Source organism: Cetorhinus maximus, chromosome 12, assembly GCF_964194155.1.
Source record: "Cetorhinus maximus chromosome 12, sCetMax3.hap1.1, whole genome shotgun sequence".
NCBI classification, from domain to species: domain Eukaryota; kingdom Metazoa; phylum Chordata; class Chondrichthyes; order Lamniformes; family Cetorhinidae; genus Cetorhinus; species Cetorhinus maximus.
Genome location: NC_135890.1, coordinates 56,178,366 through 56,203,250, shown reverse-complemented (window position 1 = coordinate 56,203,250; position 24,885 = coordinate 56,178,366). Strand labels below are relative to the sequence as shown.

At 47.1% G+C, this 24,885-nt stretch overlaps 1 protein-coding gene across 1 annotated transcript in view; it reads left to right on the top strand.

Annotated features, from left to right (window-relative positions):
- The window catches only part of LOC144687076 (uncharacterized), a 64,484-nt gene that overhangs the window by 25,572 nt on the left and 14,027 nt on the right, over window positions 1-24,885 (top strand). The window contains exons 2-3 of the mRNA XM_078552841.1: window positions 21,201-21,385; window positions 24,064-24,252. Coding sequence (XP_078408967.1) covers window positions 21,201-21,385; window positions 24,064-24,252 — 374 coding nt within the window. The remainder of the gene's footprint in view (window positions 1-21,200; window positions 21,386-24,063; window positions 24,253-24,885) is intronic.

The window sequence follows — 24,885 nt, the reverse complement described above, 5'->3', positions numbered from 1 at the left end:
CTGTGAAGGTGCGGTAAGGCTGTATAAAGAGCGGGAGCGGAGTTACCTGTGAGGGAGCAGAGTGGCTGAATAAAGAGCGGGAGCGAATTTACCTGTGAAGGTGCAGAAAGGCTGTATAAAGAGCGGGAGCGGAGTTTACCTGTGAAGGAGCGGAGCGACTGCATAAAGAGGGGGAGCGGAGTTTACCTGTGAGTGAGCGGAGCGGCTGTACAAAGAGACGGAGCGCCTTTTCCTGTGAGGGAGCGGAGCGGCTGTCTAAACAGTGGAGCGGAGTTTACCTGTGAAGGAGCAGAGCGGCTGTATAAAGAGCGGGAGCGGTGTTTACCTGTGAGGGAGCGAGTGGCTGTATAAAGAGCGGGAGTGGAGTTTAACTGTGAGCGAGTGGAAGCGGCTGTACAAAGAGCGGAAGCGAGTTTACCTGTCAGGGAGTGGAGCGGCTGTATAAACAGTGGAGCGGAGTTTACCTGTGAAGGAGTGGAGCGACTGTATAAGAAGCATGTGTGGAGTTTTCCTGTTGAGGGAGTGGAGCGCCTGTATAAGGAGCAGGAGCGGAGTTTACCTGTGAGGGAGCGGAGCGACCGTGTAAGGAGCATGTGCGGTGTTTACCTGTGAGGGAGCGGAGCGGCTGTATAAAGAAGGGGAGTGGAGTTTACCTGTGAGGGAGCGGAGCGACTGTATAAGGAGTGGGAGCGGAGTTTACCTGTGAGAGCGGAGCAGCTGTATAAAGAGCAGGAGTGATGTTTACCTGTGAGGGAGCGGAGCAGCTGTATAAAGAGCAGGAGCGGAGTTTACCTGTGAGGGAGCGGAGCAGCTGTATAAAGAGGGGGAGCGGAGTTTACCTGTGAAGGAGCGGAGATAACCTATGAAGAGTGGAATTTACCTGTGAGGGAGCGGAGTGACTGCATAAAGAGCGGTGTTTACCTGTGAGGGAGCAGATTGGCTGTATAAAGAACAGGCGCGGAGTTTACCTGTGAAGGAGCGGAGTGACTGTATGAAGAGCGGTGTTTACCTGTGAGGGAGCAGAGTAGCTGTATAAGGAGCGGGAGTTGGGTTTTCCTGTGAGGGAGTGGAGCAGCTGTATAAAGAGCGGGAGCGGAGTTACCTGTGAGGGAGCGAAGTGGCTGAATAAAGAGCGGGAGCGAATTTACCTGTGAAGGTGCGGTAAGGCTATATAAAGAGCGGGAGCGGAGTTTACCTGTGAAGGAGCGGAGCGACTGCATAAAGAGGGGGAGCGGAGTTTACCTCTGAGTGAGCGGAGCAGCTGTATAAAGAGCGGGAGTGAATTTTACCTGTGAGGGAGCGGAGCGGCTGTACAAAGAATGGGCGCGAGTTTACCCTTGAGGCAGCGAGTGGCTGTATAAAGAGTGGGAGTGGAGTTTACCTGTGAGGGAGTGGAGCGGCTGTATAAAGAGCGGGAGCGGAGTTTACCTGTAAGGGAGTGGTGCGGCTGTACAAAGAGAGGGAGCGCGTTTACTTGTGAGGGAGTGGAGCGGCTGTATAAACAGTGGAGCGGAGTTTACCTGTGAAGCAGCAGACCGGCTGTATAAATGGCGGGAGCGGTGTTTACCTGTGAAGGAGCGGAGCGGCTGTATAAGGAGCAGGAGCGGAGTTTACCTGTGAGGGAGCGGAGCGGCTGTATAAAGAAGGGGAGTGGAGTTTACCTGTGAGGGAGCGGAGTGACTGTATAAGGAGCAGGAGCGGAGTTTACCTGTGAGGGAGCGGAGCGACTGTATAAAGAGCGGGAGCGGAGTTGAACTGTAAAGTAGCGGAGCAGCTGTATAAAGAGCGGGAGCGGAGTTTACCTGTGTGGGAGCGGAGCGGCTGTATAAAGAGGGGGAATGGAATTTACCTGTGAGGGAGTGGAGTTTACCTGTGAAGGAGTGGAGCAGCTGTATAAAGAGTGGAATTTAGCTGTGAGGGAGCAGAGCGGCTGTAGAAGGAGCGGGAGCGGAGTTTACCTGTGAGGGAGCAGAGCAGCTGTATAATGAGTAGGAGCGGAGTTTACCTGTGAGGGAGCGGAGCGACTGTATAAAGAGGGGGAATGGAGTTTACCTGTGAGGGAGTGGAGTTTACCTGTGAAGGAGCGGAGCAGCTGTATAAAGAGCAGGAGTGGAGTTTACCTGTGAGGGAGCGGAGCGGCTGTATAAAGAGTGGAGTGGAGTTTACCTGTGAGGGAGCGGAGTGGCTGCATAAAGAGCAGGAGTGGAGTTCACCTGTGAGGGAGCGGAGTGGCTGCATAAACAGCAGGAGCGGAGTTTACCTGTGTGGGAGCCGGGCAGCTGTATAAAGAGCGGGAGAGGAGTTTACCTGTGAGGGAGCGGAGCAGCTGTATAAAGAGCGGGAGCGGAGTTTACCTGTGTGGGAGCGGAGCGGCTGTTTAAAGAGGGGGAATGGAGTTTACCTGTGAGGGAGTGGAGTTTACCTGTGAAGGAGTGGAGCAGCTGTATAAAGAGTGGAATTTAGCTGTGAGAGAGCATTACGGCTGTAGAAAGAGTGGGAGCGGAGTTTACCTGTGAGGGAGCAGAGCAGCTGTATAATGAGCAGGAGCGGGGTTTACCTGTGAGGGAGTGGAATGGCTATTCAAAGAGCGGGAGCGGGTTTACCTGTGAGGCAGCGAGTGGCTGTATAAAGAGTGGGAGTGGAGTTTACCTGTGAGGGAGCGGAGCGGCTGTATAAAGAGCGGGAGTGGAGTTTACCCGTGAGGGAGTGGAGCGGCTGTACAAAGAGCGGAAGCGAGTTTACCTGTCAGGGAGCGGAGCGGCTGTATAAACAGTGGAGCGGAGTTTACCTGTGAAGGAGCTGAGCGACTGTATAAGAAGCATGTGCGGAGTTTTCCTGTTGAGGGAGTGGAGCGCCTGTATAAGGAGCAGGAGCGGAGTTTACCTGTGAGGGAGCGGAGCGACCGTGTAAGGAGCATGTGCGGAGTTTACCTGTGAGGGAGCGGAGCGACCGTGTAAGGAGCATGTGCGGAGTTTACCTGTGAGGGAGTGGAGCGGCTGTATAAAGAAGGGGAGTGGAGTTTACCTGTGAGGGAGCAGAGCGACTATATAAGGAGCAGGAGCTGAGTTTACCTGTGAGGGAGCGGAGCAGCTGTATAAAGAGCGGGAGTGGAGTTTACCTGTGAGGGAGCGGAGCAGCTGTATAAAGAGCGGGAGCGGAGTTTACGTGTGAAGGAGTTGGGTGACTGTATGAAGAGCGGTGTTTACCTGTGAGGGAGCAGATTGGCTGTATAAAGAACAGGAGTTTACCTGTGAAGGAGCGGAGTGGATGTATAAAGAGAGAGAGAGGAGATTACCTGTGAGGGAGTGGAGTTTACCTGTGAAGGAGTGGAGCAGCTGTATAAAGAGTGGAATTTAGCTGTGAGGGAGCAGAGCGGCTGTAGAAAGAGCGGGAGCGGAGTTTACCTGTGAGGGAGCAGAGCAGCTGTATAATGAGCAGGAGCGGAGTTTACCTGTGAGGGAACGGAGCGACTGTATAAAGAGGGGGAATGGAGTTTACCTGTGAGGGAGTGGAGTTTACCTGTGAAGGAGCGGAGCAGCTGTATAAAGAGCAGGAGTGGAGTTTACCTGTGAGGGAGCGGAGCGGCTGTGTTAAGAGTGGAGTGGAGTTTAACTGTGAGGGAGCGGAGTGGCTGCATAAAGAGCAGGAGTGGAGTTTACCTGTCAGGGAGCGGAGTGGCTGCATAAAGAGCAGGAGCAGAGTTTACCCGTGTGGGAGCGGAGCAGCTGTATAAAGAGCGGGAGCGGAGTTTACCCGTGAGGGAGTGTACCGGCTGTACAAAGAGCGGAAGCGAGTTTACCTGTCAGGGAGCGGAGCGGCTGTATAAGCAGTGGAGCGGAGTTTACCTGTGAAGGAGCAGAGCGACTGTATAAGAAGCATGTGCGGAGTTTACCTGTTGAGGGAGTGGAGCGCCTGTATAAGGAGCAGGAGCGGAGTTTACCTGTGAGGGAGCAGAGCGACCGTGTAAGGAGCATGTGCGGAGTTTACCTGTGAGGGAGCGGAGCGGCTGTATAAAGAAGGGGAGTGGAGTTTACCTGTGAGGGAGCGGAGCGACTGTATAAGGAGCAGGAGCGGAGTTTACCTGTGAGGGAGCGGAGTGACTGTATAAAGAGCGGGAGCGGAGTTTAACTATAAAGGAGCGGAGCAGCTGTATAAAGAGCGGGAGCGGAGTTTACCTGTGAGGGAGCGGAGCGGCTGTATATAGAGGGTGAGTGGAGTTTACCTGTGAGGGAGTGGAGCAGCTGTATAAAGAGGGGGAGTGGAGTTTACCTGTGAGGGAGCGGAGATTACCTATGAAGAGTGAAGTTTACCTGTGAGGGAGCGGAGCGGCTAATTAAAGAGGGGGTGCGGAGTTTACCTGTGAAGGAACAGAGTGGCTGTATAAAGAGCGGGAGCGGAGTTTACCTGTGAGGGAGCAGAGCGGCTGTATAAAGAGTGGGAGCGGTGTTTACTTGTGAGTGAGCGGAGCACCTGTATAAAGAGGGGATGTGGAGTTTACCTGTGAGGGAGCGGAATGACTGTATAAGGTGCATGTGCGGAGTTTTCCTCTGAGGGAGTGGAGCGGCTGTATAAAGAGCGGGAGCAGAGTTTACCTGTGAGGGAGCGGAGCGACTGTATAAAGAGCAGGAGTGGAGTTTACCTGTGAGGGAATTGAGCGGCTGTATAAAGAGCAGGAGTGGAGTTTACCTGTGAGGGAGCGGAGCGGCTGTATAAAGAACAGGAGTGGAGTTTACCTGTGAGGGAGTTGAGCGGCTGTATGAAGACTGGAATTTACCTGTGAGGCAGTGGAGTGGCTGTATAAAGAGCGGGAGCGGAGTTTAGTTGTGAGGGAGCGGAGAAGCTGTATAAAGAGTGGGAGCGGAGTTTATCTGTGAGGGAGCGGAGCGGCTGTATAAAGAGCAGGACCGGAGTTTATCTGTGAGGGAGCGGAGCGGCTGTATAAAGAGCGGAGCGGAGTTTACCTGTTAGGGAGCCAGTTCTCACCCAGACACTCGGCGGCGCTGGAATTCGAAAGGAGTGATGTGAGGAGAAGGGAGAGAGATGATTGGTAGGTAGTGCGTAAGTTTTTTTTCCACTTTAAAGCAACATCACAGAAGCTCAGGGTCTCAGCATTTGTATTTTTTAAAGAAAAACAAAATAGTTTTCTACTTGGCTTCACTTTAAGGAAATAGTCTTTTAATTAAAAACAAACAAAATGTATGACAAGGGAGCTCAGTCCCATGTGTTGTATGGCCTGCAGCATGTGGGAATTCTCAGACACTCCTTGCAGTCTGAATAACCACATGCGCAGGAAGTGCCTCCGGTTTGACCAGCTAGAGCAACAGGTTTCAGAGCTCGAGCATCAGCTGGAGACTCAGGCGTGCATCCGTGAGGCTGAGGGTTACATGGATAGCACATTTTTAGATGTGGTCACTCTGCAGCTTAAGGAAGTGCAGTCAGAGAGGGAATGGGTGACCACCAGTCAGAAGAAGGGATGTAAGCAGGTAGTCAGGAAAGCTCCAGAGTGAAACTCACTCGAGAACCATTTTTCTATGTTGGAACACGGTGAGGGTGAAGGTTCCTCTGGAGACTGCAGCCAGAGCCAAGTTTACGGCACTGTGGGTGGCTCAGCTGCACAAGGTGGGAGGAGTAAGAGTGCAAGAGCAATAGTGATAGGAGATTCAGTAGTGAGGGGTGCAGACAGGTGCTTCTGAGGCCATAGATGTAACTCCAGGATGTTGTATTGCCTCCCTTGTGTCCGGGTCAAGGATGTCACAGAACGGTTGCAGGGCATTCTGAAGGGGGAGGGCGAACAGTCAGAGGTCATGGTTCACATTGGTACCAACGGCATAGGTAGAAAGAAGGAAGAGGTCCTACAACAAGAATTTAGGGAGCTAGGTAGCAGATTAAAAAGCAGGACCTCAAATGTTGTAATCTCTGGATCTCTGGATTACTCCCTGTGCCACGTGCTAGTGAATACAGAAGTAGGAGGATAGAGAGGATGAATTGTGGCTGATGAGATGGTTTCCTGGATCATTGGGCCTGTTTCTAGCAAAAGTGGGGCCTGTACAAGTCGGAGGGGTGGCACCTGAACTGGAACGAGACCAACATCCTTGTGGGTGACTTTTTAAGGCACAAGGAAATAATGCAAGGCTAGATTGCATCCAATTTAACACAAGGAGTCTTACAGTAAGACAGATGAATTGAGGGCATTGATTAACACATGGGAATATGATATTGTTGCTATCACAGAGACGTTGTTGAGGGAAGGGCAGAACTGGCAGCTCAATATTCCAGGGTATAGAATCCTCAGGCGTGACAAAATGGGGGGTGGGGGGTGGGGTGTAAAAGAGGAGGTGGCATTGCACTATTTATCAAGGAGTAAATTACTGCAGTAAGGAGGGATGGTATCTTAGAGGATTCCTCAAATGAGGCCATATGGGTAGAACTTAAAACAAAAAAGGGGGCAATCACTTTGCTGGGAGTGGTACTATAGGCCTCCAAACAGTCAGGGGGAGGTAGAGGAGCAGATATGTAGGCAAATGACAGAAAAGTGTAAAAATAATAGGGTAATAATAGTAGGGGATTTCAACTTCCCCAATATTAATTGGGATAGTCTTAGTGTGAAAGGCTTAGAGGGGACCGAATTCTTAAAGTGCATCCAGGAGAGTTTTTTGAGCCAGTGCGTAGAAAGTCCTAAAGAGAAGTGACGGTACTGGACCTAATCTTAGGGAGTGAAGCCGGGCAAGTGGTAGAAGTGTCAGCGGGGGAACATGTCGGGGATAGTGACCATAACTCTGTAAGATTTAAGGTAGTTTTAGAAAAGGACAAAAATGGACCAGAAATAAAGGCCCTGAATTGGGGGAAGGCCGATTTCAATATGATAAGACATGGTCTGGCCAAAGTGGACTGGGAGCAGCTACTTGTAGGAAAGTCCACATCAGAGCAGTGGGAGTCATTCAAAAAGGAAATAATGAGAGTTCAGGGCCAACATGTTCTCGTAAAGGTGAAGGGTAGGACCAGCAAGTCCATGGAATCCTGGATGTCAAGGGATATAGAGGATTGGATATGGGAAAAAAGGAGACTTATGGCAGATACAGAGAGCTGAAAACAGCGGAAGCCCTAGAGGAGTATAGAAAGTGTAGCGGGGTACTTAAAAAAGTAATTAGGAGAGCAAAGAGGAGACGTGAGAAAACACTGGCGGACGAGATAAAGGAAAATATCAAGGCATTTTATAAATGTATTAAGAGCAAGAGGATAACCAGGGAAAGAGTAGGGCCCATTAGGGACCAAAGTGGCAATGTGTGTATGGAGCCGGAGGACGTAGGTGAGGTTTTAAATTACTTTTCATCTGTGTTCACTATGGAGAAGGATGATGTAGGTGTAGAAATCAGTGAGGGGGCCTGTGATATACTTGAATAAATTAGCATTGAAAGGGAGGAGGTTTTGGCGGTTTTAGCGGGCATAAAAGTGGATAAATCCCCAGGCCTAGATGAGATGTATCCGAGGCTGCTATGTGAGGCTAGGGAGGTGATTGCAGGGGCTCCGACACTAATTTTCAAATCCTCTCTGGCCACAGGAGAGGTGTCAGAGGACGGGAAGGCAGCAAATGTGGCACCATTATTTAAGAAGGGTAGAAGGAATAAGGCAGGTAATTACAGGCCAGTGAGTCGAACATCAGTGGTAGGGAAACTATAGGAAAAATTTCTGAGGGACAGGGTTAATCTCCATTTTGAGAGGCAGGGATTAATCAGGGACAGTCAGCATGGCTTTGTCAGGGGGAGATCATGTCTAAGAAATCTGATTGGATTTTTTGAGGAGGTAACTAGCTGTGTAGATGAGGGTAGTGCAGTTGATGTAGTCTACATGGACTTCAGTAAGGCTTTTGACAAAGTCTTGCATGGGAGAATGGTCAAGAAGGTAAGAGCCCATGGGATCCAGGGCAATTTGGCAAGTTGGATCCAAAAATTGGCTTAGTGGCAGGAGGCAGAGGGTGATGGTCGAAGGTTGATTTTGTGATTGGAAGCCTGTGGTGGACCACAGGGATCGGTGCTGGGACCATTGCTGTTTGTAGTGTACATTAATGATTTAGACGTGAATATAGGAGGTATGATCAGTAAGCTCGCAGATGACATGACATTGTTGGTGTCGTAAATAGTGAGGAGGAATGCCTTAGATTACAGGACGGGCTGGTAAGATGGGCAGAGCAGTGGCAAATGGAATTTGATCCTGAAAAGTGTGAGGTGATGCATTTTGGGAGGGCTAACACAGCAAGGGAATACACGATGAATGGTAGGACCCGAGGAAGTACAGAGGATCAGAGGGACCTTGGTGTACATGTCCATAGATTCCTGAAGGCAGCAGCACAGGTGAATAGTGTGGTTAAGAAGGCATATGGGATACTTGCCTTTGTTAGCCGAGGCATAGAATATAAGAGCAGGGAGGTTATGTTGGAGCTGTATAAAATGCTAGTTAGGCCACAGTGTGCAGTTTTGGTCGCCACACTATAGGAGGATGTAATTGAACTGGAGAGGGTGCAGAGGAGATTCACCAGGATGTTGCCTGGGCTGGAGCGTTTCGGCTATGAAGAGAGACTGGATGGGCTAGGGTTGTTTTCCTTCAAGCAGAGAAGGCTGAGGGGGGACCTGATAGAGGTATACAAGATTCTGAGGGGCATAGATAGGGTAGATAGGAAGAAACTTTTCCCCATAGCAGAGGTATCAATAACCAGGGGGCATAAATTTAAGGTAAGGGGCAAGAGGTTTAGAGGCTATTTGAGGAAAAACTTCTTCACCTAGAGGGTGGTTGGAATCTGGAACACACTACCTGAGGGGGTGGTAGAGGCAGGAACCCTCACAACATTTAAGTGGTATTTAGATGAGCACTTGAAATGTCATAGCATACAGGACTATGGGCCAAGTGCTGGAAAATGGGATTAGAATAGATAGGCACTTGATGGCTGGCACGGACATGATGGGCTGAAGGGCCTGCTTCTGTGCTGTATAACGCTATGAATCTGTGACAAGTGTTCAGTCACAACGGAAATCACTCCATCTCCCAATTTGTTCATTGACGTCGAGGACATTGTTGTTCAGACCTTCGACTGTGGAACTCGCCATGTGTCCTGACACTAAATGCTGTGCTCTACTGCCCCCCATATGTTCGATCATTAATCATCACCCTTTATTATGGTCTGCCTTTAAATCTGTATAATTGCTGGCCTCAGAACTGTTGACACACCTGCTTTTGCCTCATCCTTCAACTGCCCTTTAAATAAATGCCTTGCTGCAGTGGGTGTATCTGAGCCTTGTATCTGAATTTTCACAGAGACAAAAGGGTTCCTTCACCAAAATAGTGCTGGATCCCTGTTCCGGAAATTCCGCCACAAACCTGGCCCCACCATTTTTGCTGGGGTGGGCGGGGGTGGCGGGGTGGGTATGGGTACATGTACCCTTTTGGAGAGGTCAGGTGCCTTTTGGGAGAGGTCAGGTACCCTTTTGGGATTGTTAAGAGTAGACATGAATGTGCCCAAAAAGTGGATAACCTCAGTGGGACCGTCTAGCTGACAAGTCATTTAAATCCCCAGGCCCTTTAAACTTTGGAAAAAAAGCATCCAACCTGCAGTTGAAAGAATTAGTGCATGCTATTTCACTTTTTGTTGACATGAAACAACTTACAGTTGCTTGACTTATTCCACAAGTATCATTAACGCAGTAAGTTCACAGTTTGATTGACAAAGTAGTTATAATGGGATTAGCTGCCTTTGATGTGGGGTTATGAATACAACTGTATGTTTTCATAAGGGATTAAGTATGTGAAGGGATTTAAATGTTATCAATGCGAGTTTCTTTTAAATATAGGGCAGGATTTTATGTCCCGCTGGTGGGCGCGCACTCTACCTGATCGGGCATAAAATAGCGATGGTGTCACGTGAGCTTCCTGATGTCATTGCGTACTCGCGCGATATTTCAGTCCACAGCCGCGCGTGAGAGTCGGCAGCAAGCCCGCCGACAATTAAGGGGGCTATTAAGCCCATTAATCAATTAATTAAGTGGCATTTTTCACTGTCTGTCCAACCTTATGATTGGCGGGTGGGCGAATTGGCCAAGCGGCCTTTGGATTTTTTTGGAAACCTTATCCACAGGCGGGATGAGGTTTCCAACAGTAATTAAAAATAAATTTAAAAATTGAAACATCTTTTTTAATATGTCCCTGTTCGTGTGACTGAGTCACATGTAGGGACATGTTTCTCTCACTTTTAAAATCTTTATTTTCGAATCCTCAATTCTTCAGCTCCCTGAAGCAGCTCTGTGCCTTTCAGGGAGCTTTCAGTGCGCGGTCCACCGCACATGCACAGACTTTAGCACTCGCACTCCTCCCGCCCCCACCCTGACAACGCTGAGCTCCTCAGCGTGCCTTTCACGCTGGCTGGCTGTTAATTGGCCAGTCAACGTGAAACCACGGCCGGAGACCGATCGTGGGCGGTGGGCCATTTCCTGGCTGATCCCACTCAACGAATGGAAAATCCTGGCCATAGTGTCTGCAATAGATACTTAGAACATTATTTGATTTCATCTCACCATGGCTCCTGAGGTCTGTCTATGGTGGATACAGGGTGAGTTGGCATGGAGGGTGTAAAGACAAAGGGTGGCAGGTGGAGGAGTATGAGTTTGTATGAATTGGCACTAAGTTGGTATAGGGGCTATAAAGGGCCATGGGGATGGGTTGGGGGTCATGTGTTGGCATGGAGAGTATGAGGGGCTATGGGTCGGTTGAGGGATATAGGTTGGGATTGAAGGTATGTGGGGCCATGGGGTGGGTGGGAGGCATGAGCTGGCATGAGTTAGAATGAATGGGGCATGGGGAGGAAGAGGGGGTGAGGGTTAGAGGGCTGTTTTTTGTGTACTGTTCTTTATTGTAACTGGGATGAAGTTGCCAAGCACTGAGGCAAGGCTTTTAAACAGCCCCCCTCAACACCTGGCAACCCCTGTGACTCCTGTTAGCACCTATTCCCCACCTACAACGAAAATCTGAAGATTTGGGAAGAGTCAGGTTTGTGGAGTCAGGAATTTTCCTGACCCTCGGGAGCGAAGATTCGCCCTTAGTCTCCCAGACCCCACCCCCCAACATAATGTAGCTTATCACTCCGAAGCAGGAAAGAGGCTGCTGACCGCTGTTCAGCTATTCAACCATCAGCTGTGGCTCACTCTGAGTCATAAGGTGCTGGGTTCACATTCTACCCCAGGACTTGAACAGAAAGATCAAAGCTGACAGCACTGAGAGTGTAATAAAACAGAAAATGTGGAAAAACTCAGGAGGCCTGGCAGCATCTGTGGAGAGAGAAACAGAGTTAATGTTTCGAGTCTGTATGACGCTGAGCATTTTCTGTTTTTATTTCGGATTTCCAGTATTATCCGCAGTATTTTGCTTTTATTTTAGTACCGAGGGTGTGTTGCATTGTTGGAGGTGCTGCCTTTCACCTGAGATGTGAAAGGAAAGCCTCCCTGGGTGTAAAAGATCCTACATCACTATTTTGAAGAAGAGCAGGGGAGTTTTCTCCTGGTGTCCATGACAATATTAATCCCTCAACCAACATCACAAGAATAAATTATCTGGTCATTATCACATTGCTGTTTGCGGGAGTTCACTTTGTGCTAATTAGCTGCCTACATTACAGCAGTAACTACACTTCAAAAGTGCTTAATTGGCTGAAAAGCGTTTTGAGATGTCAGGTGGTCATGAAAAGTGCTAAATAAATTAAGTCTTCCTGTATCGAAATCAGTTGGCACTAGATATTCCTGCTGGATCAATGTCAGAACCATTTGGCACATGGTAACTCCTGCTCTACCGCTGCTGTGCCTTACGGAATTGGACTTGTTGCTTTTCTCAGAATCACAGAATTGTTACAGTACAGGAGGAAACCATTCAGCCCATCCTGTCTGTGCTGGCTCTTTGTTTACCTAGTGCCATTGCCCCGCTTTCTCCCTGTAACCCTGCGCATTCTTCCTGTTCAGATAACCTCATGACTCCTCCATTGAGTCTGCCTCCACTACATTCGCAAGCAATGCATTCCTAACCACTTGCTGCGTGAAAAAGATTTTCCTCATGTCACTATTACTTCTTTTGCCAATTACTTAAATCTGTGCTCTCTTGACCAGTATGCTGAGTAAATGTTGGGTTGAGAAAAGGCCAAATAGTTGACCAGTGTTGTTTCTTTCAGCACATTGATTCACCTATTCAGGCTTATACATGTATTTTGAATGACCCTCTATATCTTGTGCAGCTAATTATTCCAAACACTTCTCATTGAGAGTGAAGAAGCTTTTCCTGATTTCACCTCATTTCTATATTTCCTCAGTTCTGATGAAGAGTCATACGGACTCGAAACGTTAATTGTATTCCTCTCCGCAGATGCTGTCAGACCTGCTGAGTTTTTCCAGCTAGTTTTATTTTTGTTTCAGATTTCCAGCATTCGCAGCATTTTGCTTTTATTTTAAGCTTTTCCTGATATTCATTCTAAATTTACTTTTCACTAGTTTCTATATACCTAGTTCCGATTCTATTTTCTTGACTTCCTCTGAAGAAACAATTTGGTTCTACCTTAGCCGTGCCATTTAATATGCTTGGTGCTTTTCCAAGAGGGCTCTTCCTTTCAATTGCTCCTTTCTAGATAATAAACATTGAGCTTCTCTAATCTTTCTCTACAGCTCATCTCATACACATAGTATGAATCTTAATCTTTCTGTTATCTTTTCAGATAGATAACTTCCAGGGCAAGGTTTTATAAAAAAACAAAGTTAAATGACTTCCCTTGAAGTAATGTAGTCAAATGGCTATGTTCACTACCTCTCCACTTCGTCAGCACCTCCCAGGACTGCGACCTCCACCACCTAGAAGGGCAAGGCTGCATGGGAATGCAACCACCACTAATTTCCCCACCTTCCCGACTTAGGAATATATTGCCATTCCTTCAGATGCTGGGTCAAAACTCTGGAGTTCCCCACTTAAAAGCAGTGGGGAGGGGTGGGGAGAATATCTTCATCACACAACCTAAAGTGGCTCAAGAAGGCCCACCACTACTACCCCAGCTAGGGGCGGGCAATAAACGTAGGCTTTTCCAGCGACACCCACATTCCGAGAACGAATATGAATGAAATGCCAAGCTACCCAGCCTTTCTCCAAGTAAGGGGAACTCAGCTTTCCCTATTCCAGCTCACCATTCAAATCTGCAGATTTATTTTGAAACATTAAAACAAAATGCTTGGATTCTGTGAAACTATTGTCCAGAATTTGCTGAGGCTGGAGATTGTTGTCTTGAAAAGTAACTCTAACCACAATAAGAATACCAGATGTTTTGTATGCTGATGTTGTGAAGATGCCAGTATAAGTAGCCTTAGTTTCATTCTCATATAGCAATTATTTAAATATTCAGCCTGCATGTTGATGATGGCAGTCTGTCTGATTGGGGAATTTTTAGGAGTTGTCTCCAAGACTTGTAGCAGATGTCAGTTTGATAAGGCCTCAGCAATGGAATGTCAATCTGGAATTAATAGCTTGACATCTGACAGCAGAGGCTTAAAACAGAATCATCTGAATCATTTGAGCTGTGACATGAATATGTTTCCTTACTAGGATTTTGGATCTTGCATATATTAGATTTTGACAACCACAAAAAAAAATTAAGTTTCCAAAAAGATAGAGACCTGAGTTTCTGTGCGAATTTTAAAATGTCACCTTTCCCATTTGGCTTTTCAAACTTAATTAACGTGATGGACTTGAAGGTCGAGCGTAGGCTCTGATGGGGAAATGAACGTTTAAACATACTGAGAATTTCCCCCCATTGTTTTATATCCTGTTTTATTTCAGATAAAGCTATTGAAAAGGCGATTGTAGGCTAGTGAAGGGGTGTTTTCACTCTGTAAATGACTGGGTCCTGTGCCGCCTCTTCCTTGCAGAACCAGTAATCAGCGTACTGCTGTACTCCTATCTCGCTGTTATCTGTTTAATTTAAACAAAGCCTATCTGTTCATAGCACAGCAGAAACAATGGGGTGCATTTGTATCTTCACAGCTTTCCTGAGGCACTGGGAATGTAACAAACCACACTCTCCGTTCATTGTAAAATAGAATATTGAGGGGATAAAGTCTAAGAGACTATGCACCCAAATCCCAACAGGTGTCCCAGTCAACTCCCTGCTCATTTCAAAAAAGGATTTCAAGTAAGGTTTGAAAAGATACCTTAGAATGCTAGTGAACCCTTTCAATTTAAGCTCCACACCAGACAGAAGTTATACTGCAGCCGATGTGACCTAATTGTGCGCAGTCAGTGTGAACCTGAAAGATGCGATAATACTGGATAATCTATTTTTTTGGAGTAATATTAGTTGAGTGTAAATATTGGTCAGGACACTGAGCAGAACTTTCCTGACCTAATGGTGGCGGACAATTAAACAACTCACTGGAGGAGGAGGCTCCACAAATATCCCCATCCTCACATCAGTGCAAAACACAGGGCTGAAGCATTTGCTACAAACTTCAGCCAGAAGTGCCGAGTGGATGGTCCATCTTGGCCTCCTCCTGAGGCTGCAGCATCACGGATGCCAGTCTTCAGCCAATTCGATTCACTCCACATGATATCAAGAAATGGCTGAAGGCACTGGATACTGCAAAAGCTATGGGCCCTGACAATATTCCGGCATTAGTACTGAAGACGTGTGCTCCAGAACTAGCTGTGCTCTTAGACAATCTGTTCCAGTATAGCTACAACAGTGGCTATGTGGCAAATTACCAACATTATTCTGTCCACAAAAAACAGGACAAATCAAATCCGGGCAATTACCGCCCCATCAGTCTACTCTCAATCATCAGTAAAGTGATGAAAAGGGTCATCGACAGTGCTATCAAGCAGCACTTGCTTAGTAATAATCTGCTCGATGATGCCCAGTTTGGATTCCACCAGGGCCACTCAGCTCCTGACCTCATTACAGCCTTGGTTCAAACTTGGACAAAAAAGCTGAACTCCAGAGGTGAGGTGAGAGTGACTGCCCTTGACATTGAGGCAGCATTTGACCAAGTGTGGCATCAAGGAGCCCGAGGAAAAACTGGAGTCAATGGGAATCAGGGGGAAAACTCTCCGCTGGTTGGAGTCATACCTAGCACAAAGGCAGATGGTTGTGGTTGTTGGAGGTCAACCATCTCAGTCCCAGGACATCACTGCAGGAATTCCTCAGGGTAGTGTTGTTAAGACGTGGCAGATGATGTATGCCAGACGGACCAAATCCAAGAGGGAAACTTAGGGAAAATTTTACCCTCCGTTGGGGGGGCGGTTGTGCAGGGGCAGGTGGGGGTGGGTGCGAACCTGATTGGTGCCCCCAATCTGGGTCGTGCCGCCATTTTATGTGGGCGGGCCAGTTAAGGTCCACCCAGTGTGACGCTCGCACGGAAGGGTTGAGCGCTCCCTGTGCGGGCGGAGGGGCGGAATTCCCTGAGTCGGGGCCTGCGCTCTTTTGCGCATGTGCAGAAATCTCCCTGAGGCACAGAGGTGACTCAGGGAGATCAGTTTGACATTTAAAAGCTTGAAATAAAGTATTTAAAAACTTTTAAAACATGTCCTCTCATGTGACACTCACATGAGCTGGGACATGTCAAAGAATTATTTTTAAAATTTTTATTGAATTTTAAAACCCTTCATGAAACCTCATCCCGCCCGTGGATGAGGTTTCATGAAAAACGCGAAGGCTGCCTGGGCTCTTCGCATGCCTGCTAACCTTAAGGTTGGACGGGCAGCTCATTTGATTGCTTTAATTAGTTTTTAACAGGCCTAATTAGGCCTTTGACAGTTCGGCGGGCGCACAGCTGACTCAGCTGCATGCCCGCTGGACTGGAAACCGAAATGATGCGTGAACATCGGGACACCCGCCCAATGTCACCGCGCATCATTTTACACGTGAGTGAGCGGGCCCCACCACCACTCGCCAACTGGAGAATTCAGCCCTTAGTTGCGCTATCACAACGGTTTTGCAATTTGTATTTATTACGAGATTTGTGCACTGTGTAATAAGTCCCTCAAGACTTGTAGAAATTTTAAAAATTAAATTAAAATATTTATTAACAAAATAAAAGATTTCAAGCACATACATTAAACTACAATTACTACTATAATAGCTCTTAAAATTCCTAATTAACCTGACTCCCAGTTATACTCCCAATATGGTCCAAAAATAGAATTTAAAATTTCAACAAACTCAGCAAGTTAACACAATTTCCTGGACAATGGAATTCCTAATGATACTTCATCAACTTGTGCTTAGTTAGACGGCAGACTTATGCACAAATCTAGGAGGCTTCATTAAGGCTATTTCACGCACTCCTGTTAGATCTTACATGGCTTTCTGACACATAACCTTTCATTCTCCTTTATATATGTTTCTCTCTTTTTAATATGTAAATTCTGTTGCTCCATATGTCTTTGAAACTATCTTTCTCATAATATAAAAACTTTAATGCTGCCAATATTATTAGTAACCTTTGGGAAAATAAACACATTCCTTAGCCTTACTTATGTGGCTAATTGTAAGCAGACTAAGATCCCTTTGAAATCCAAATATCCCTTCATTTATCTAAAAATGCAAATTCCCTTCACACCTTACATGCTAAGTCAGCATCTGTGTTTACTCATTAGCATGTCAAACACTGAGCTTCTTTTGATAATTTAAACTTGCAGTCTACTTGACACCAGATGTAATTAAATCACACACAGACCCAACCACTTACCCTCATAAACCTACTTCACAATAAACTGGAAAACTATTATGAATAAATATGTTAGTTTCATGACACTGTCCTAGGCCCAACCATTTTCAGCTGCTCCACCAATGACCTTCCTCCATCAGAAGTGTGGATGTTCGCTGATGATTGCACAATGTTCAGCGTAATTTGCATCTCCTCAGAAACTGAAGCAGGCCCTGTCCATATGCAGCAAGATCTGGACAACATTCAGGCTTGGGCTTACATGTGGCAAGTAATATTTGTGTCACTTAAGTGCCAGGCAATGACCATCTCCAACAAGAGAGAATCCAACCATCGCCCCATGACATTCAATGGCACTACCATCGCTGAATCCCCCACTATCAACATCCTGGTGGGATTACCATTGACCAGAAACTGAGCTGGACCAGTCATATAAATAATGTGGTTACAAGAGCAAGTCAGAGGCAAGGAATCCTGGGGAGAGTAACTCACCTCCTGACTCCCAGGCCTGTCCACCATCTACAAGGCACAAGTCAGGAATATGATGGAATACTTTCCATTGGCCTGGATGAGTGCAGCTCCCACAACACTCAAGAAGCTTGACACCATCCAGGACAAAGCAGCCCGCTTGATTGGCACCCCATCCACAAACATTCACTCCCTCCACCACCGACGCACGGTAGCAGCAGTGTAGCAAGTACAAGATGCACTGCAGCAACTTGTCAAGGCTCCTTCAACAACACCTTCCAAACCCACAACCGTGACTACCTAGAAGGACAAGGGCAGCAGATACATAGGAACATCACCACCTGGAATTTCCCCTCCAAACCACTCACCACCCTGACTTGGAAATATATCGCTGTTCCTGCACTGTCGCTGGGTCAAAATCCTGGAACTCCCTTCCTAACAGCACTGTGGATGTACCTACACCACATGGACTGCAACAGTTCAAGAAGGCAGCTCACCACCACCTTCTCAAGGCAATTATGGATGGGCAATAAATGCTGGCCCAGCCAGCGATGCCCACATCCCATGAAAGAATAGAAAAAAAAGATCTTCTTCAGCAGTGCCATGGATTCTTGTATATCCACCTGAGAGGGTTGGTTGGGCCTCAGTTTAACCTCTGACAGTGCACCATTCCCTCAGAACTGCACTGATGTGCCATCCTAGACTTTGTGCTCTAGTCTCTGATGTGGAACATGAACCCTCAATCTTCGAACTCATAGCCCCTTGGAAAATTTTGAATCTTTACATGAAAAACAATGCATTTTGCTTGATCTTAAACATAGATTACAAAAGTAGGGAGGTCATGTTGGAGTTGTATAGAACCTTGGTGAGGCCACAGCTGGAGTACTGTGTGCAGTTCTAGTCGCCACATTATAGGAAGGATGTGATTACACTGGAGGGGGTGCAGAATAGATTCACCAGGATGTTGCCTGGGATGAAACATTTAAGTTATGAAGAGAGGTTGGATAGACTTGGGTTGTTTTCGTTGGAGCAGAGAAGGCTGAGGGGCGACCTGATCGAGGTGTACAAGATTATGAGGGGCATGAACAGGGTAGATAGGGAGCAGCTGTTCCTCTTAGTTGAAGGGTCAGTCACGAGGGGACATAAGTTCAAGGTGAGGGGCAGGAGGTTTAGGGGGGATGTGAGGAAAAACTTTTTTACCCAGAGGGTGGTGACGTCCTGGAATGCACTGCCTGGGAGGGTGGTGGAGGTGGGTTGCCTCACATCCTTTAAAAAGTACCTGGATGAGCACTTGGCATGTCATAACATTCAAGGCTATGAGCTAAGTGCTGGTAAATGGGGTTAGGTAGGTAGGTCAGGTGTTTCTCACGTGTCGGTGCAGACTCGATGGGCCAAAGGGCCTCTTCTGCACTGTGTGATTCTGCGATTCTGTGATTTTATACTTCACAACTCATGGATTTTGATTCTTGAAAAAATGAAATGACTTTCCAATTTTCAACAAACATTTATCTAAAGTTACCTCAATAATCTATCCCCCACATCTAAAACTACTACTCAACTCACCCAAGTTCATAAACGCTGTATTCTATCCAATTTGTCACTCTTTCTGGCACCAATCTCTTCTACCTTCGCACCACATGTTGGCATTCTCCTTCTTCCCCCTTACCAATTCATCCTGGCATTGTTGCTCCCTGAAACCCCATTAAGCTGATACCCTAACTTTCTTCCCCCACTCTCCCACCCCCAGAGCTCTACCTGAACTCTCCTTCCCCTTCCCTCTCAGCTAATGCTGGTCCTCTCCTTCATCCCCTATTCCGAAGCATTTCCCTCTTCCACCTCCCCTTCCTCTCAACAAGTACCGTTCCGTTCCTTTGTGCTCCTTCACCCCAAAGCACTTCTCTCAGCTTCTTTCACTTCCCTCTGCCTTTCATTATCCTTGATAGCTTATTTCATCTGTTACCATTCATTCACCCCTCCTTTCATTACTATTTCCCATTCCCTTCCTCGATCTTCACTTGCCCTTTCCCTTTCCAGCCAGTTCCACATTTCATGTCCATCCATTCCCCTTCTGGTACTATCCATTCCATCCCTCCACTCTATATTCATTGATGTACAAAAGCAAAATACTGCGGATGCTGGAAATCTGAAACAAAAACAAAAATACCTAGAAAAACTCAGCAGGTCTGATAGCATCTGTGGAGAGGAATACAGTTGACATTTCGAGTCCATATGACTCTTCATCAGAAGTAAGGAAATAGAGAAATGAGGTGAAATATAAGCTGGTAGAGGGGGTTGGGACAGGTAGAGCTAGATAGGGGGACAGTGATAGGTAGAGGCCAAGAAGAGATTGCCAAAGATGTCATAGACAAAAAGACAAAGGGGTGTTGATGGTGGTGATATTATCTAAGGAATGTGCTAATGGGGACATTAAGGGCAGCAAGCAGGACAAGCTAGTGGCAGATGGCCCTAGTGGGGGTGGGGTGGGGGGAAGGGATTGAAATGGGCTAAAAGGTGGAGATAAAACAATAGATCGAAATAATTTTAAAAATAGGTGGGAAAAGAAAAATATATTTGGTTAAAAATTATAAATTATTGGAAAAGGGGGGATCAGAAAGGAGGTGGGGATGGAGGAGAGAGTTCATGATCTAAAGTTGTTGAACTCAATGTTAAGCCTGGGAGGCTGTAAAGTGCCTAGTCGGAAGATGAGATGCTGTTCCTCCAGTTTGCGTTGAGCTTCACTGGAACATTGCAGCAGGCCAAGGACGGACATGTGGGCATGAGAAGAGGGTGGTGTGTTGAAATGGCAAGCGACAGGGAGGCCTGGGTCATGCTTGCGGACAGACCGAAGGTGTTCTGCAAAGCGGTCACCCCGTCTACGTTTGGTCTCTCCAATATAGAGGAAACCATTGGGAGCAGCAAATGCAGTAGACTAAATTGAGGGAAGTGCAAGTGAAGCATTGCTTCACTTGAAAGGAGTGTTTGGGCCCTTGGACGGTGAGGAGGGGGGAAGTAAAGGGGTAGGGGTTGCACCTTCTGCAGTTGCATGGGAAGGTGCCGTGGGAGGGAGTTGAGGTGTAGGGGGTGATGGAGGAGTGAACCAGGGTGTCCCGGAGGGAACGATCCCTGCGGAAAGCTGTCGGGGGGGTGAGGGGAAGATGTGTTTGGTGGTGGCATCATGCTGGAGTTGGTGGAAATGGCAGAGGATGATCCTTTGAACGCGGAGGCTGGTGGGGTTTTTACGTCCATTGACAGTGCCAAGCATTCTGATATCATGAGGTAGTCTAAAAGTGAAGCCAGTGCAGCAGCCCATCCGCAATTCTCACATCTTCACAATCTCTTGTTAAAATTACCAATGTAATGTTATTTTTGTGCCATGGATACATGCTGATACTCCCATGGCCTGGGATGGGAATAAACCTATTTCAGGTGGAAAACAAAAACATAAACTTGCATTTATATAGCACCTTTTAACACAGTAAAAAGACTCCAGCTTCTTCTCAGGAGAGTATCAAACAGAATTTGATGTCAAGTCACGTAAGGAGATATTAGGTCAGGTGACTAAAACCTTAGTCAACGAAGTAGGTTTTAAGGAGTGCCTTAAAAGAGGAAAGTGAGGTGGAGAGGCGGAGAGGTTTAGGGAAGGAATTCCAGAGGTTAAAGCCTTGGGAACTGAAGACACAGCCGGCAACAGTGGAATGATTAAAATCGGGGATAGACGGGAGGCCAGAACTGGACGAGCACAGGTATCTTGGAGGGTTGTAGGGCTGGAGGTGGTTACAGAGATAGGGAGGAGAGAGACCATGGAGGAAGGTGAGCACAAGGATGAGAATTTTAAATTTGAGGTGTTGCTGGATGAGGAGAAGAGACTTTTATGCTTATAGCCTGGAGCTGATTCAAACCCACACCCCGATGATTGAAGCCTGGGTGCTAACCATTCGTGACATCACCCTCAATGTTCAATGTGCTGGGTTTAACTAATGTGTTATATTTTTTCCTTTTGTCCAGTCCGATAATTCCAATGATTTAAAACGGATTCAAGAGCTGGAAGAGGAGATGGTAGCTGCTCGCAATATGTACAACAAAGAAATCCAGGCTTTACATGATCAGCTAGACCAGAACTGTAAAGAAAGAATGCAGATTGAAATGAACAACCTCAAAAATTCACAACTGATTGCTGAATTCAGGGAAAGGTGAGTGATTCCTCTGGCTTGAGTAGCTTTTTGTGTAAATAAATGAAGAAACAAGAGGGAAAAGTAACCACCAAAATAGTTACAAGTTAGTTATGTAGGATGTGAACTGGCTCTGCAAATATTTTATAAAAGCTGAAATACTGGGGGAAAGGTTCACTTCAGATGGACATTAGTCTGCTTGCCTCATACCCTCAGCAATGGGCTTGAGCCATTATAATAGTCGGACCTTATTTAGATTCCATCGGTAGGCTGCAGGCACTGAACCAGTGCTCATCAGCACTCACTATCTGGGGGAGGGGTTGGAAATGTTGTTTATAGTTCCTCTACGGAGCTGAGTTGGAAGTTGTGGAGGGGTTTGGGGTCTGAGGTGGAGTCGAGGCAATTGTTGCAGCTTATGGTCCACCCATCGGCACCTCAAGATCAACGTCCTACATCCATGTGGCTCACAGGCTAGAGTTTATGGTGTTTAAGTGGGTTACAGAGGATGTAAGTGGCTTTTCCTATTGTTATGGAAAACTCAATTTCCCAATGTTCACAACGTGAAGAATGCCATCCAGACGTGTTTCATCACAACCTGGGAAATAGGAACAGGAGTAAGTCATTTGACCCCTCGAGCCTGCTCCACCATTCAAATAGATCATGGCTGATCTTCTACCTCAATGTCACTTTCCCCACACTCTCCCCATATCCCTTGATGGTCTTTAATATCTAGAAATTGATCGATCGCTGTCTTGACCATACTCAATGGGCAGAATTTTGCCCTTGGTGGGCGGACGGGCCCCACCGGCTCGGCGGCGAGCAGGCAGCCAACCCCCGCCACCGAAACAGGCCCCGCCGCCATTTTGAGTGGGCGGGCCAATTAAGGCCCATCCAGCGGCCTGTCCAACGGGAAGCGCTATGCAGGGGGTGGAGGGATTCCCCATCTGTCAAAATGCGCCGTTTCGAGCATGCGCGTGAAAGAGTGCACTGCTCCTTGAGACTAAGTACTGTCTCAGGAAGATTACTGACAGTCCAGAAAACTTTAAAAATAGAAAAATTTAAAAATTATTAACATGGCCCCCTCATGTGTCAATGTCACACGAGATGGTACATGTTAATAAATATCACATAAAATGTATTATAGTTTTTATAAACAGATGTGAAACCTCATCCTGCCAGTGGATGAGGTTTCATGTATTATCAGAAGCCCGCTGGGGCTCCTGGCCTGCCCGCCAACCTTAAGGTTGGCCAGGCAGGTCTTTAATTATCTTAATTATCTTAATGGCCTCAATTAGCCATTGACAGGTTGGCGGGCTATCCGCCCGCCTTCCTAAAAACTTAAAGGGACCGGGATGATGTCAGGGGTTCTTCCCGACGTCATCCTGCATCATTTTCCCATCAGTGAACGGGCCCCGCCCCCAAATCGCCGACAGGAAAATTCAGGCCACTGACTGAGCCTCCACAACCCTTTAAGGTAGAGAATTCCAAAGATTCAACACCCTCTGGGCAGAATTTTCTGCCTGTCGGGTGGGCGGGCTCAACCCAATCTCCGGCGGGCGGGGAGCTGATCCCCGCCGGAGAAGCAGGCCCCACCACCATTTTAAGTGGTCGAGCCAATTAAGGCCTGCCCAGTGTGACGTCCGGCGGGAATCGCTATGCGCTCCCTGTGTAGGCAGGGGGGGGATTCCCCAAATGCGAGAGTGCACTCTTTTGCGCATGCGCACGAAAGAGCGCACATCTCCCTGAGGCTAAGTGCTGCCTCAGGGAGATTGCTGACAGTTTTAAAAACATTAAAAATAGAAAAAAAAATCATTAACATGTCCCCCTCATGTGACATGAGATGAGACATGTTGATAAATTTCACAAAAACTTTAATAAACATTTTTAAACCCTACATGAAACCTCATCCCGCCCGTAGATGAGGTTTCATGTTTTCTCTATTTGCCGCTGGGGTTCCTGGCCTGCCCGCCAACCTTAAGGTTGGACGGGCAGGTCCTTTAAATGTTTAAATTATCCTGTCAATGGCCTCAGTTGACCATTGACAGGTCGGCGGGCCCGCAGCTGATTTTGCTGCGCCCCCACCTTCCTGAAGATTTAAATGGGGCGGGATGATGTTGGGGGTTCCCCCCCGATGTCATCCCGTGTCATTTTATGCGTCGGCGAGCGGGCCCTACTCCCTGCTTGCTGACGGAAAAATTCAGCCCTCTGAGTGAAGAAATTCCTCCTCATCTCTGTCCTAAATGGCCTGCCCCTTGTTCTGAGACTGTGCCCCCTAGCAAAGAACACTGAAACAAGAATCATTCAGCCCATCACAGCAGTTTGAATTCAATTTTTAAAAATCTGGAAATAAAAAATGCTGGTGTCAGTAAAAATGACTATGAAGCTGTCAGATTGTTGTAAAAAGCCCAGCTGCTCCTCTAACGTCCTTACCCTGTCTCGGTCAATATGTGACCCCTGTCCCACACTAATGTCATTTAACTGCCCTCAAGTGGCCTAGCAAGTCACACAGATGCAAGGAACGAGAGATGAGCAATAAATGCTGGCCTTGCCATTGGCGCCCATGTGCCAGGAATAAATGAAAATAAATATATTGCTGAGGGCAAAATGCTGAACCAATGAGAGCAGTCAGCAGCAATATTCATTCAGCTGTTCTTGTAGGGAAAGTGTAATGATACCAGTGTGTTCTGGTTTTGGTACAGCATACTGGCACTCAACACGGCCATGTTACAGAAGGAGGAAGAGAAGAAAGGTATGGAGTTAATGCTGTGTCAGAAGGAGGCAGAGGTCAGGGAACTGATGAACAATGCATCAAACCCTTCTTCAGAGGTGGAGGACCTCAAACGCGAGCTCGAGAGGCTACGCAGCAACCTTGACGACATCCAAAAGAAGTAAGATTACATTTCTCTGAAGTGTTTAAACAGATATGATACATATTTGTGTTGCAACTATTGTACAAGTTAAACAAAATGGGCTCAATTTTCCACCGCCTCCCCATTTCTCTCACCACATCCAATGTGCACTCTGCCTGACTTGATTCTGCAACCATCGATATTTCTAGTTTCAGATCATTTTACCAGGCCTTCAACTCTTGACTGGTATTTTGTGCCAGGAAACGGGACCAGAATCCAATTTCTGAGAGACCTGCAGCGATGGTAATGGTAATGGCGGTAATGGTGATGGTGTTAATGGTAATCAAAGCAGGTCCTTTCGGCTGCTGCCTCTAGCCCTGATTCCCTTCTTCATCCACTTGCAAATGTAGGTACTTAACTTTTCCAAACAAGTGGCTTCAAGGCCCCAGTAAGATTCCCCATGATCTTGGGACAGAACGCTTCGATGAATCACCCCTGCCTCATTTAAGAAAAAAGAACTTGTAATTATATAATGCCTCTTATGATGTGAGAAAGTCTCAGAGCACTCTATAGTCAATTAAGTACTTTGGAAATGTGCTCACTATTGCGGAAAGTGCAACAACCAATTTGTGCATAGCACAGACCCACATACAAACTGTTATAATGACCAGA